At 41.4% G+C, this 13554-nt stretch overlaps 1 protein-coding gene across 1 annotated transcript in view; it reads right to left on the reverse strand.

The window, feature by feature from the left end:
• LOC146324794 (inactive dipeptidyl peptidase 10) overlaps positions 1-13554 on the reverse strand; it is a 52717-nt gene that overhangs the window by 18064 nt on the left and 21099 nt on the right. Inside the window, exons 5-7 of the mRNA XM_084720405.1 lie at positions 9289-9360; positions 1498-1550; positions 847-928 (exon numbers count right to left, since the gene is read on the reverse strand). Coding sequence (XP_084576531.1) covers positions 847-928; positions 1498-1550; positions 9289-9360 — 207 coding nt within the window. The remainder of the gene's footprint in view (positions 1-846; positions 929-1497; positions 1551-9288; positions 9361-13554) is intronic.

A 13554-nucleotide genomic window follows, 5' to 3' on the forward strand; every position in this document is an offset into this window, starting at 1 on the left:
CAGGAGCAGCAGAGACAGACAGTGCCAATCCATTATCAAAGACAGTATGGTTGCAGGCTTCATCTCTGGCTGCCTGAATCGAGTATCGGCCGGCATCCAAGAGAGAATGAATCATTGTCCAGCGCACACACACACACAAGCAAGGGCCAATACATCTTTAGTCTCCAGTTAATATGCTGTGGATGAGCCTGGACACCAGCAGCAAAAGCCAATTATATTACAGGGAAGGTAGATGAATTATATTATGAGTGTAAAACAACCCCATTATAACAACAGGGTCACTGCAATAACCTCTAAGACATGATATCACTGATTATGAAAATGATGTCAAATGGAGGCTAAACAAGTTACATCACAAAATCCCACCCATCAGACCACACAAACTTCAACAACACAAACGTTCTACAGTGCATCGCCATTCAATTTTTTTATGTTCAGCAGCATTTAAGTTAATTGCTTTAAGTCTTCTGAAGTAAGAGACAAAAGAGAAAACTTGAAAAATCATAATTCACATTTAATCTAGAACCATGCAGCCCTAGCTCACACACATCTCCAAGCTTTCATCTCGTTGTGTTTAACCATGGTTGTCTTCATTTCCTTTGACTGGCGGTGGCAGCTGGTATGCCATAAAATTTCAATTTTGAGTCAGTACTTCTTTGATTTTGGCACCCAACAACACAACAAGATGACATTTTCACTGTGAGGCCTACTACTTTGAGGCGATCTGTGTTTTGTGGCGTCGGCACTAAAAGGGTTTTTAATCTTCTTGTCATACTGACACGTATAGTTGATGCAGATGACAAAGACAACACATTGATCACGTAAATGAGTCAGCGCGTGGCTTACCAGCTGGTTCCCCTGAGGCCCCCAGGAAGCGTATTGTAGCACTGCCTTCTCCCTCTCCAGAGGGTTAAGCTCCAACAGATCCCTGGAACACACACAAAAACTCAGACATAAACCCTCCAGATGGGGATGAGTGTCCTCTTTAAAGCCCTCTGAGGTCCATCCATGCCCTGGCCTTGAGCTTTCGCTTGAGAGAGAGACAGTGAGGACAAAAGTGCAAGATGCAGAGAAGGAAAACGAAACAGAGAATGGGGTTGGTTCATGCAAGAGTGCAACATTTTTTTTTTCCATATTTCTAGCCGCGCTTATTTTCTTCCTCAGGACAGGCAAACATTTTCCTCCAAGGCATTCTCAGGCAAGATCAATACTGCAGGTCCTCCTGAAATCCTTAACAGAACCATTCCTCTGAGTTTTTCCACTGATATAAATAATGCTGAATATGAATCTCAGGCAGTGAAATCTGAAGTACAGTACAAACCTTAAGTTGGGATCTAAGAACACTGACGAATGAATGCATGTCTGACAGAAACATGAGGCTCTGATTCGATGAGACACACGCTGGGGGACGTTTTTCAATCCGCGGGTCTGCTTGCATCTGTAACGCTCATTCATGCCCAGTGCAGCCCATGCATTAGCATTCATTATTGCACCTACCCATTAGCCACAGTGTAGATAGCATAGGAGGCTGTGAAGGACTGAGAGAACACCTGAAAGAGGTAGAGGATATCATGCACACAGGTGTGCCGCACTTAGATGACAACACACACAGAATTTAGTGCTCACACATGCTCATACACATGTATAAAGAAAGTTAAATGCAAACGAAACAAAGGTTATGAAGGACACTGTTGAGGCTGACTTTAAAAATTAAGCAATAAGCAACAGGACACTGTTTGCATTATCTAATTTCTTCTGCAAGGCACAGCTCCATGTGGCTTATTGCTTTTATTAAAGGGCAGCAACACACCATTATGCTTCAAAATTAGAAAAGGAAATGTTCAATGAACCCTGAATTATTTTATTAACAATAGTTTACAACAGTTTTATTTTTCTTTAACCTTCAAAAGCAGTCAAAACAAATTGCCTCACATATGTGTACATGTGGTCGTATTAACGTGTGATATTTTTTTTCCAAATCTATTGATTTTTTCAGTCTTTCACCAGTCAGTACAGCACAGGCAGTACAAAACATAACAGCACATTTTCAGAACACCAGTACCAAACCCTGAGCTCAGGTCATGAGACACATAAAGGGAAGAAAGAATGAGAAAAAAAAGTGAGGTCTGTATCAGGTGGAGCGCCAAAGACAGCAGATGAAGAGTAAGGAGTATTGACCACATTATAAGCCCAAATAGTTTAAAATATTTTTTTTACTAGAAGTCTATTATCTTGGTACAAGACCAGAACGTGTGAAAGAGATTAGCAGGGCATTGTTTTCACCACCTGCAGGCCTCACTGTTGTTAGGATATACCTTGGTCTGTCAAGTATTGTGGATTCTTTTTGCACTGAATTGCCTGTGATGAGCAAATACGGAGGAGGAATGGACTAGGGCCATATTTCAGATATTTCACTAACTTGCAGTTTGGTAACCATGATGATTACCTGATTTAGGAAAGAAGCCATTGAAGATGAACAGTCCTACAGTTAATATATCTATCCTAACTTCAGACAGGAAATATATATTACAGAAGCATCCTAACTTCCAAAAATCTTAAACTAAACCTAACTTTACGATAACTGTAAAGCTGTCATAATTTTCACTTTTCCACCTGTAGTAGCAGCTAACTTACTAACTAGCTAACAAATTTTTTAGCCAACTGTAGTGTTGGCTAAGTAAGGGATAATGTACTGTGAGCAGGTCATTATTGTTAAATAAATCCTGACTGGATGATGCAGGACCCCAATGCATTCATTTAAAAAATGATGTTATGTTTTTATTTTGCAACAGTGACCTGCTCACTGTGTATTATCCTGCTTGCTACATGGTTTTGTACAAAGGAAAAACAATAATTTGATATGTTGAACAAAGCCATGTAACAACTGTTACTAACAGCCACTAATTCTAGTTTTAACCAACTTGTTTAATCTGTATGTCTACTCTTTTATTGTTTTGTGGTACATGGGTTGATTGATGTGACAGAGATTGTGTCTTCTATCTTTGCCTACTCTCTTTTACCTCCTGAGTTAATGCTGTTGGAAATTTCCAAAAAAGAACATCTTTGATTTTTCTTCCTACAACTTCTAATTGGAAGTTTTGAGTTAACTCATCTGTCTTCAAGTGCCCGTCACTGTTTTCGCTCCATTTTTTGTCTGTTTCAGTGTGTTTCGAGATGTACTATAATGAACTACAGGAGGAAAAAGACAGCATGCAAAGATGGTAGCCATTTGGTCCAATAAGAATTCCTCACCTGGTGGAACCTGGGCTGAGCGGGAACCTGGAGTTCCCACTCAGCCCGCAGACTTTACATTATGATGACGTCACAGATTTTCTCGGCTCCAGGAAAGTTTTAGAAATATAAAACCTTCATAGATCAACAATTCATCATAAAAAGAGTCAGAATTGAGCTTGTTTGTTGTTTGAGGTGTCCTGACAACAGTTTGAGTGACGTCTCTTTTGGAGAAAATGCTCTTTGGGTCAAAGGGGAAATTGTTCTGTCCACTGGGAAAAATTGGAAGCAGGGCTGAGTGTCAATGCCCTGTCAAGATTTATATATTACATCTATGGTTTCAAGGTAAAAAAGCAACAGGTACACAGTTGTTTAACTTGGCGAGATGAGAAGTGTCTGTTGGTGGGTAGTAGGACATAAAAGTTGATTAGAAATGTTGGATTTAATATTTAGGATTTTCTAACCTAAAATAAATTTGGATGAAATAAGATTTGATAGGATTTCTAAATTTAGTTAGGATTAGGGCTGCACAATATGGTAAAAAAGACATATTGCAACTACTTTGACTGAATTAGTGCAAATGATCAGTTTTGAATTGCAGCACAAACATGTTTTCTTTTCTCTGGAGAACAGGATTTTAAGGCTAAGTCCTCTGTGCAGCACTACAGTCCTCATTATAATGCAGTTTTCTCACACATTTTACCTTTTGTAATTTGGTCCTTGGTCCTGTGATTTGGATATTGCATTTGGCCAAACTGGGATTTTATTACAATTGCAAATAATTGTGCAGCTCTAGTTAGAATTCACTGTGATACCAGATTGGAAAAAACACAATCTTAGACTATTCCTGTATTAATTTAAGGCTTAAAACAGGAACTTTCTGTAATATGCCCCAAGGTCTAAAATGTGCTTTTGTTGTTCGTTTAATAGTCCGCTTCCCAGGTCCTGTTTCCAGTCGTTTCTGATCCAGGTACGTGGGCTACGGACACTTGGATTTAGTCCATGGACTCATGGATAATTGAGATGTGTTTCCTTTGGTTAAGGTCTATATTCAGAAAGATGTCAGTCAAGGTTTTGGAGAATGATGGGGGAAATGAGGAAACTGATTTTGAATAAACCTCTGGAAAAAAATGGAAGAGGTGAGAGTTGGTTAAATAATATTTTGATGAAAGCTTAGTAAAAGAAGAAAAACTCCTGTCTCGATACAAATCCTCAACAGTTATGGACTTTTTGAACCACGTTAGGACCACTAGATTTGCACTTAAAGGTTTGAAAAGGTCTTTGTTGAGTATTGTAGCGAGACAAAAGTTTTTTTTTATGAATTTAATATTGCTTTGATTGTTACTGAGCCAATCACAGCTTAGTATTATACTCTTCATTTAAGTTATTATATGACTTACAGCCATTTCATGCATATTACATCATTATTGTGATCATATCTGAATGACAAGAAATTGAATCATGGGGGACCCTCACGCCTGAGCAAAAGAGACAACATAAAAGACATGAAATGTGAAAGGAAAGGACAGAAACTGACAGACATTCTTATTAAATAGCATCATTACAGCTAATATCTTTCCCACAGAGATCTATTGTGGCTGGCAACTCTGTCGCAACCCTGACACATGCATCAGCAGCTCGATGATTAATTAAATTAACATGCAGAGAAAGACTAACGGGCCAGAATCGATGACTGTGTCCTTGTGTATGTGTGTGAGCGTTAACCACAATTGATCACAGCATTACCTGATGAATTCAAGGTAATATATCGATTTGTGCCCTCCTTTTGTTTTTTTTCTCAAGCAAAGGGTTGGAAGCAGGCTATTTGCCCTCTGGCCTTGGAAAGGCCGAGCCTCCTGGAAAAAGCAGTCCCTAAAGAAATTAAATGCCACATCCTCTATACAGCACACTTAGCAGTGAAATTGGATTTCTCCTCTTGTGTTGTTTGTCTGTTGTTAAGAAATTCACGGATGGAGCGACGCGGGAGTAAAAGCTGCAGGGATAAAGGAGGGGAAATAAATTCTAAGGCTATCTAAATGAAATTGAAATCGGATTGCGGTGTAAAGTCTGAGCATGAGTGGCAACAGGAAAAGAGCTGTGTTAGAACCGAAAATAACCGCAAGAACAGGAAGAGGAAGGGATGAATTGGTCAAACACGAAAGGGGAGAAAAGTGTGGGAGGGAGATAGAGAGAAAGAAACAAAGACAGGAAGGGAGGAAAGGACGCAGAGGGGGGAGACTTGACAGGTCCCTGGCACACAGAACGAGGGCCAATCGTTGAGTTAGAGCGAGTATCACTCTTCGAGACCAAAGGGGGCAGCATTGTCATGAGCACCATGTTCAATCAGCTGTTTATGATTTGTTACAGAACCCGGAGATTTGGCTCGTGATTTAACATTATGAAGCCGGTGGCACAGGCTGTACGTTATTGTGCGCCTGTGTGATAAACAGGCAGAGAGAGTGAGAGCATCTGTCTCCAAGAGGCAGAGTGAATTCTAATGTGGCTGCCAGAAACATATCATAAATACTCCACACCGCTCTGCCTCCTCACCCTCCTCCCCCCGATCCATGTTGCCAAAACCAGTGGGGGGAGGATAGGGGGGCACAACGCACAGATTAAACACTCAGAAGATGTGACAAAGGAAACATATAGAGATTACAACACCCTCTACACGGGCTCAGATATTGGGTTCTGCAGGATACACACTACAGAGATAATAACATCCTTCCATCTCAAGATTGATCCTGCCTCACAAGCATTTCTTAGTAGCCCCATGTGCTCTTAGAAATAAGGGTTCTTCACGAGGGGCTGACGTTGCTTCTGAAAAAACCTTTGAATGAATGGTTTGTCAAGGGTTCTTATAAGACTAAAGGTTCCATTTTTCAACCGAGGGACCCTTAGAAAGACTTTTTCAAGGACGACATAAATCCCTAAAGAAGTCTTTTGTCAAGAGTTCTCTGTACCATGATATAAAAGGGTTCTTGGTAGAACTTCCTGGGTGGTTTCTAGATAAAAACCCCTGAAATGTAAAGGGGTTCTTGGTCCCCAGAGTTTGGGCTCTACATGAAACACTTGGAATATAAAAAGGTTCTTGGCACAAACCTCTGGCTGCGTTCCTGACAAATACAGTGGAATATAAGATTGTTACTGACAGACCCCCAGGTTGAGTACTAGACAAAGCCCTTGGTATACAAAATGGTTCTCGGTAGAACCCCCTGGGTGGTCTCAAGATACAACCCTTGAAATGTAAAGGGGTTCTTGGTAGAAGCCCCTGGATTGGCTCCACATGAAACTCTTGGAATATAAAATGGTTCTTGCCAGAACACCCAGGTTGGTTCTACATAAAACCCTTGGAGGAAAAAAAGGGTTCTTGTTAGAACCCCCTGGGTAGAACCCCCTGGGTAGATTCTTGTTAGCAACCTTAGAAGGTGGAATGGCTCTGGGTAGAACCCCCAGAGGTTGTGGGTGGAACCATTATATTATAGAAAGGTTCTTCTTTAAAACTCTCTCATAGGGGGTTCTGTGTGGACAGATGGTTCTACATATAAAACTTTTTCTAGATAGAACCCTCTGAGGGCCCTTTCCCATCAACATAGAACCTGACCAGTTCAAGCACCATATTTTCAATCATTCTGAGTATTTCCACCAAAAACAAATCAGTTCGGCACCTGAAAAGTTGGTTCCCAACTGGAACCAAAAAATAGTTGGTTTTCCTTGGGAACCAAAGTGAATGTGCCATGTTCTACCAGTTGTTGTGCACTGTGCACCGCTCTCTGGTGATGACATCATTCGTTACAATGGTTCCACTCAAGATTACAGGGATTTTGAACAGAACCAGCTCAAGAACAAGAGCTTATTTGGTGAAAAAGGGGCCTTAGCAGGGCTCTGAGTGGAACCTACCAGGAGCAAAAAAAAAGGGTTCTCCTTTGGGGGCGAGCCAAAGAACCCTTTCTGGTTCTAGTTAGCACCTTTGTTTCTAAGAGTGCACAGTGCTCTGCCTTTGATAGCAGCACCCATCAGCGTTTGCTGCAGAGTGCAGACACGACTCCCTTGGCATGTTATTTGTCCCTAAACAGCACCGTCTGTGTGCCTCTGCTCATCAGTCCCAGAAACCTATATCTGCAAACCTCTAATCTATATCACGCCATCACTCTTTTAAAATTATGTAGGTCTTCTCTTTCTCCTGTTTGAATGAAGCAGATTTGTTTCATTCAAACAGGCTTTGAGGAGACACGCTTTCCTGTAGGAGATCTGCTTTCTCTTGTTCCTATGTGGCCAAATCCCTAACTCACATCTATGTATACCCTCTTATCAAAATCCATTTATTTTCACCCACCAGGCACAAAACCCTCCCCAAAGCCCTCAGAGCTAATACAGAATCCAGAGAAGCCTTTTAACTTTACCCACAGTCTGCTCATCCATTTCTCTCTGCTGCAGCTTTCTCCGTTAGCATCTCTGTCATTCTTTGATAACCACTCTGATTGATTTCAACTGGGCAGTGTATCTAAGGGCAAATGGTGCATAACCCATTTTTCTTTTTCCCACCCCACCTCCTCCATTGCGAGTGGCTTTCCCCGCTGCTCTCCCTGTTTCTCTCTCTCTCGTCCTCTGCCACTCTCAGCAGCGTGCCGCTCCTCTTCCAAACAGCAAAAGCTGGTGCTTGGCGCAAACTGCTTCAGTCAGCACAAATCCCCCCCAGAGATAGACAGAAGAAAGTGAGTGAGAGTGAGGAAGATGAAGGAGGGAGCTAAAAAGAATGGAGGAATAGCCCCCCCCACCCCACCCCCATGAACAGAAATTCCAACCATTTGCACACACTCATATCCATTTCTGAATATACAAATGATACCAGGTGGCGTGGCTGATTTCTTCGAGTGTGAATACACACAGAGCATACAGATGAGAGCAGACAATTCCTGCTGACATCAAAGGAAGTATGCTAATCAACCAAAGCAACCCACAAACTGGGCAAAGATCTGAGCCCTTTCTCTACAGAGATATCTGCAAACTGATTGGTCGTACAGTATGTTAACCGCTCAATAATTCAGTTACAATGGATGCACTGTGTTTGTGACGAGTGCCGTAACACAGCAACAGGCTCATTCTCTCTCTTACACACACACACAAACACACGCACACCCCAGACACACACAGAGGAGATATGATACGCAGTGATTAGAGCAGCAAGCAGATCTGTAAAGGAAGCCCAGAGAGATAGAGGAGAGTTGAGAGAGCAGCAAAATCTGCTTTCAGATTTTTAATAAAAATGTGGGGAAAATGTGCTGAGGGGCTTTCATTTCCACCTAATTCTGTTTTCTTCCCTCGCCGATTACTTGCACATTACACAACTTGCCTGCCCTTTGAGGAACGACTCGACTATTTATTAATGGTGCGGGTATTTACAGAGAGAGACGGCTGCTGGGGAGCGAGGGGGGGTGTGGGGGGGGGGGCAGGATGGAGGCACCAAGCTCTGTGGTGTTAAAGTAAAGGGAGCCAAAGATCTGTGTTTTGTGTCTGCCCCATCGCTTATCTGAAAACCACCTGCGATTGTGATTCTCGTCAGCTTCTCATTAAAATTCCCGGCCGAACTAGCAGGGCGATTTCATTACTGCAGCTCCAACTTTACCTCTTCATCTCCTTGATGTCCCCCTCCCCCCCTCTCCGCTATCCACTCCACACTGATCACTCACGCTTAGCTTTCCACAACCCCCTGCACCTTCCACCACCCGTCAGTTTAAATATTCAACTCCCGATACGTTAGCCCAGCCATTTGGCGGGCGATGATATAGACCTTAAGAGTGCTGCAGTAGCATAATCAACACACACACACATCTTCTCCTCCACCTCTTCTCTGTTGTTTCTTAGTGGCTCTGATTAGGATGCATGTCACTGTTGTTTCGCAGCCACTAGCGGCCTGCCAGACATGTAGAGGTATGTGAGCGGCAACAGCTTGTCTTTGATATTCGTGGATAATTTATGGCCCTGGTTGTGTTCTGAGGGTGAAAAGCTTGACGGTAGAATTAATCTAAGTCAATTTGGCATTCAGAGAAAACTTACCGGTCGAATGTTATACGCCAAGAGGACAAACCTCTTGTCTGCAGACACTTGGAATTTAGTAGTGGTCAGGTCCTGTGGAAAAAAAAAAACAAGGAAAATTTAGACAGCACATCGCCAGAAGCTTTCATTTGTTCTCCTGTGGATGAAGTGTGTTGGGGTAGTGGTTTTCAAACTTATAACTTATTCTGCCCAAGGCACACCACAGGGCAAAACAAAATCTCCAAGGCACATTCTTGTCTGTTCAAAACAGCCAATATAACCAACCTAACCAAAGCAGTAGCGAGTACTTTGTGGGAGTATAGAATTTGCTTCTGTTTTGGGAAATGAGTGTATAGAAAAAATCAAGAATTCGTTCAGATTTTTTGTATAGTTGTATATTGCAGCTATGCAAAAAATATCTAGGGTGCAGTGGTGACCTTCCCACAGTCCAAAGACATGCAGGTTAATAGCTTAATTGGTGACTGTAAATTGCCCAGAGGTGTGAATGTTTGTTGCAGGGTGTATCCTGCCTCTCGTCCAGTGTCACCTGCGATATTCTCCAGTCCCCACGACCCTTCAAGGATAAGCAGTTGCAGACAATTAATGGAAAAATGAATGTTTACTGCAACAATAACTTATGCTGTGTCACATCAGTGTGTCTCAATTCACTGTTTGAGAACCACTGGATCTGGGTTTAGCACTTGAATGTTTTTCTTTGTAACTTCCTTATATCCACAGCTGAACAGCTGTGTGATCTAACATGTGGAGTTCCTCAAGGGTCGATCCTGGGACCTGTCTTTTTCTGCATTTAAATTCCCCCTTTAGGGCATGTTCCTGTCAGTTTGGCTGAGTGTCTTATAATTTCTATGCTGTTGATCTCCATCTTTATGTATCGGAGTAACTTTCAAATCTGTCTGTTTTACACGATTGTCTTAAGGTGGGTTCAGTCAGAAAGCCAAGCTAATTTTTTGCATGAGATGTCATTAAAAAAAGTCAATAGAAAGATGCAAATAGATGTAAAATTTGCATAATTCATGCTGCGTGACAAAAATAGAAATTATGGGTTACTATTAGTTAGTTTTGTTTGTTGTTTTGTTGTTTGAGACAGATTAAAACTCACTGAAGCAAAAAACTGACAGTGAGAGCAAAAGACTGTGATAGAAATAGAGAGAACTGTAAACAAAGACCAATAGTTCACACAATTACACAAATAATTTGTTTGCAAGTTTTAATATTGAGATTATATTTTTTATGCTACAAGGAGTTTTATTCTCTCTCAAATATTTTATTTTGATATTTAAGAAGTTTTCTTTATTATAAACACTATGGATTAGATTTATATTACAGATTATAGATTAGAAACAAAACTGACTGAAAATATTCAGTATTTTTTGCATGTAGTATGGGCCTTTTGCAAAGTGTTGGAGGGAGCAGGCGGAGCAGAGGGTCAGAGCCGATGCTCATCGACAGACAACAGACCAGAGTTTCCGGAGGAATCAACACCTGAGTCACAACAGATTCTGTTCTGTTTACCGGTGGGAGGAGAGGTCAGGATTTGTTTTTTTTTTGCTCCTCAACCTGTCTGTGTCAGTGAGTCACAGAGGAGCCAAACTGGATTGTCAATGTTACTGAAAGACCAGCATCTCTGGGGAGACTTCAGTCAGAGGCTGAACTGAACACAAACACACACATACAGCCAGTTCCTGCCAGTCTTGGTGCTCTCTGGTGGCCCTTTTCCATATACAAGCTCAACTCGTTTCGACTCGGCCCATCAGCCCAGCACGGCAGAGGTTTGCATTTTCATTACAACAAGGAACTTGAAGGTGTGTCTTTTACCTGAAGACAAGCTTGAGAGGAGGCTCGAGTCGAGCGGCTGTATAGCGGTGGATAAACTGTTCATACACGTCTCTGGGATTAACACACGGTTTCCTTAAATTCTTAACAATAAAAGTCTCCTGTTCTTTAATTATTTAAATGCATTTATTATGAAGCAGCACAAACAGGAAATGTTTTCATTTGGGCGTTCAGCAGTAACACCACTCCGACACAGCTGAAACCGAATATGAAACGGTAAAATAATGCAGATACCTGAAAATTCAAACAGCGACAGAGGAGAGAGACTAAATTTCAATACATAAAGATGATGTTAGAAGCTACAAAAGTACAGAGAGCTGAACATAAAGAGACTTTAAGACACATCTTCCTCACTGCTCTCCTGCACACACAAGCTGAGTATCACAACACTCGCTTGTTCGAGGGGGAAAAAGGAGGCTTGTCACGGGTTGGCCGCAGCCAACGAGACGTCACCGCAGCCCGCTTGGAGTCGGGTCGGCCTCACTTTGGCCCCACTCCAGAGAAGGTCCATCTTGGGCGCAGCTCGGTGCAGTATGGTGCGCTGAAACTGATAATGGAAATGCAATTTGGCGCGGTACGGTTTGGTTTGGCACAGCCTAAAGTGCCGGTGGAAAAGGCCCATAGCTGTTAGCTAATTGCTCATTAGCTTACAACAGGGGTAAATAAGCTGTTTTTTGTCCTTAACAACTCCTGATGGAAATATCTGGCTCTTTAGCTGCCAGACGCTCCATTACATTCACCAGCTAGTTGCTAACTGTGTCTGTCTGCCTTTTGGCGCTGAAAACGTGGTGTGCAGTTTTTAGAGCTTAAACAGCTTTAGCCAAAAAACAGCGGCCTGCTGCTGCTAAAACTGCTATGAGTTCTAAAGTCTTGTTATTGTCAATTAAGAAACAAACTACGATCCTTTTTATCTTTCTACCAGTCTGACCAAATCATCCTTTCTTTTATCTCATCAAGTCTTGACTGTTATAATGCATTATAGTCTTGTTTAAGCCAAGAGGCTCTAGCATGATTACAACTAGTTCAAACTTCTGCTGCGTATTTGCATATTATATAACTTGTTCTCACATCACCCTGACGCTTCATGACACTGGCGTCCTCTTAATTAAAGATCAAATTAAAAGTCCCTCTAATTACTCACTATCAAGCAGTGCACAGCTTGGCTCCATCAAATATCAGGGATAGCTCATCTCATTTAGGTCCACCAGGACTCTCAGGTCATCAGAACAAGGGCTTGTGGTTTTGCTCCGCTCAAAGTTCAAGACTCAAGCTTTTGTTGTCTCCCTCTCGAGGTCAGATCAGCAATATGTGTAAAGATATCAGAATGATAATTTCATAGTCATCTGCTCTAAAAGTGAACTGCACTTGCCTACCAAACAGCACATGAAGATAATGATGTTTGTCTTGGTATTCAAAGTGGATTCTGATTTTCAGTGACATACAACCAAACCTGTTAAATGTCAAATCTCAGAACCTGTTATTTTCAAAGGCATTTTATTAAAGTTTAAAAATATAAGGATGCACTGGTACTGGTCATTAAAGGCTTTAAAATGAAATATCATATCATTATGAAAGTAACCTTTCTGCTTGAAATGAACATTTCAGCTGATATGACTGTTGATGTGCCTAAATTCTGCTTTAATTATCTGGATGCAACAAGTTCAACAAGTTTGCGGTGTGGAAGTTTCTTCTGAAGTCTGTGAAACAAATAGCAAAGTTTCAATGATTGCTCAGCATCGGTCATGTGAGGAGGAGGTGATGCAAACGCAGAATCTGTGAAGAACTCAGGCGACATTTCTGCAGATTTTCCGCAGATTTTTAAACGAATGGTTTAGTGGCCATGTGTCCTACATTTTATGTTGGTTAACTTGTCCAACAAATGTCCAGGTTTTGTTTTGAACTTTCAATCAATCTTTCAAACAATCTATTTAATCTTTAAGGAATACTGTCCATCACATTATAAGAAAAAAAAAAAACAATATTCTGGAGAGTTCTGCAGATTTCCAGTCTGGATCACTAATGAAAACTGTAGATCCCATTTGGACTGTCCATCTTAAGAGCCATCATCCTGATCATTAGGACAAATTTGTGAAGAATTAAAGGGATAGTTCATCCAAAAATGATAATTCAGTCACTATCTACTCACCCTCATGCCAATTGAGGATTGGGTTTAACTTGTAGTCTGCAAAACTCTGCTGGAGTTTCACAGGAAAACAATGGAAGTGAATAGTGACCAGTTTTCAAACATAAAAAAAAACTGATACAACAAACAAAAAAACAAACAAAACCATACTGCTCGTCTGGTGTAATCCAAGTCTCCTAAAGCCCTGACATACTGTTTGCACACTGTCAGTTACACCCTGTTCAGACAGTTTGCATGTGCTCGTGAACACGGCTATAAGCTAAGGATCTACAGTAAAGATTCAGGCTAAA

Source organism: Lutjanus erythropterus, chromosome 6, assembly GCF_056507025.1.
Source record: "Lutjanus erythropterus isolate fLutEry1 chromosome 6, fLutEry1.hap2, whole genome shotgun sequence".
Taxonomy (NCBI): domain Eukaryota; kingdom Metazoa; phylum Chordata; class Actinopteri; order Lutjaniformes; family Lutjanidae; genus Lutjanus; species Lutjanus erythropterus.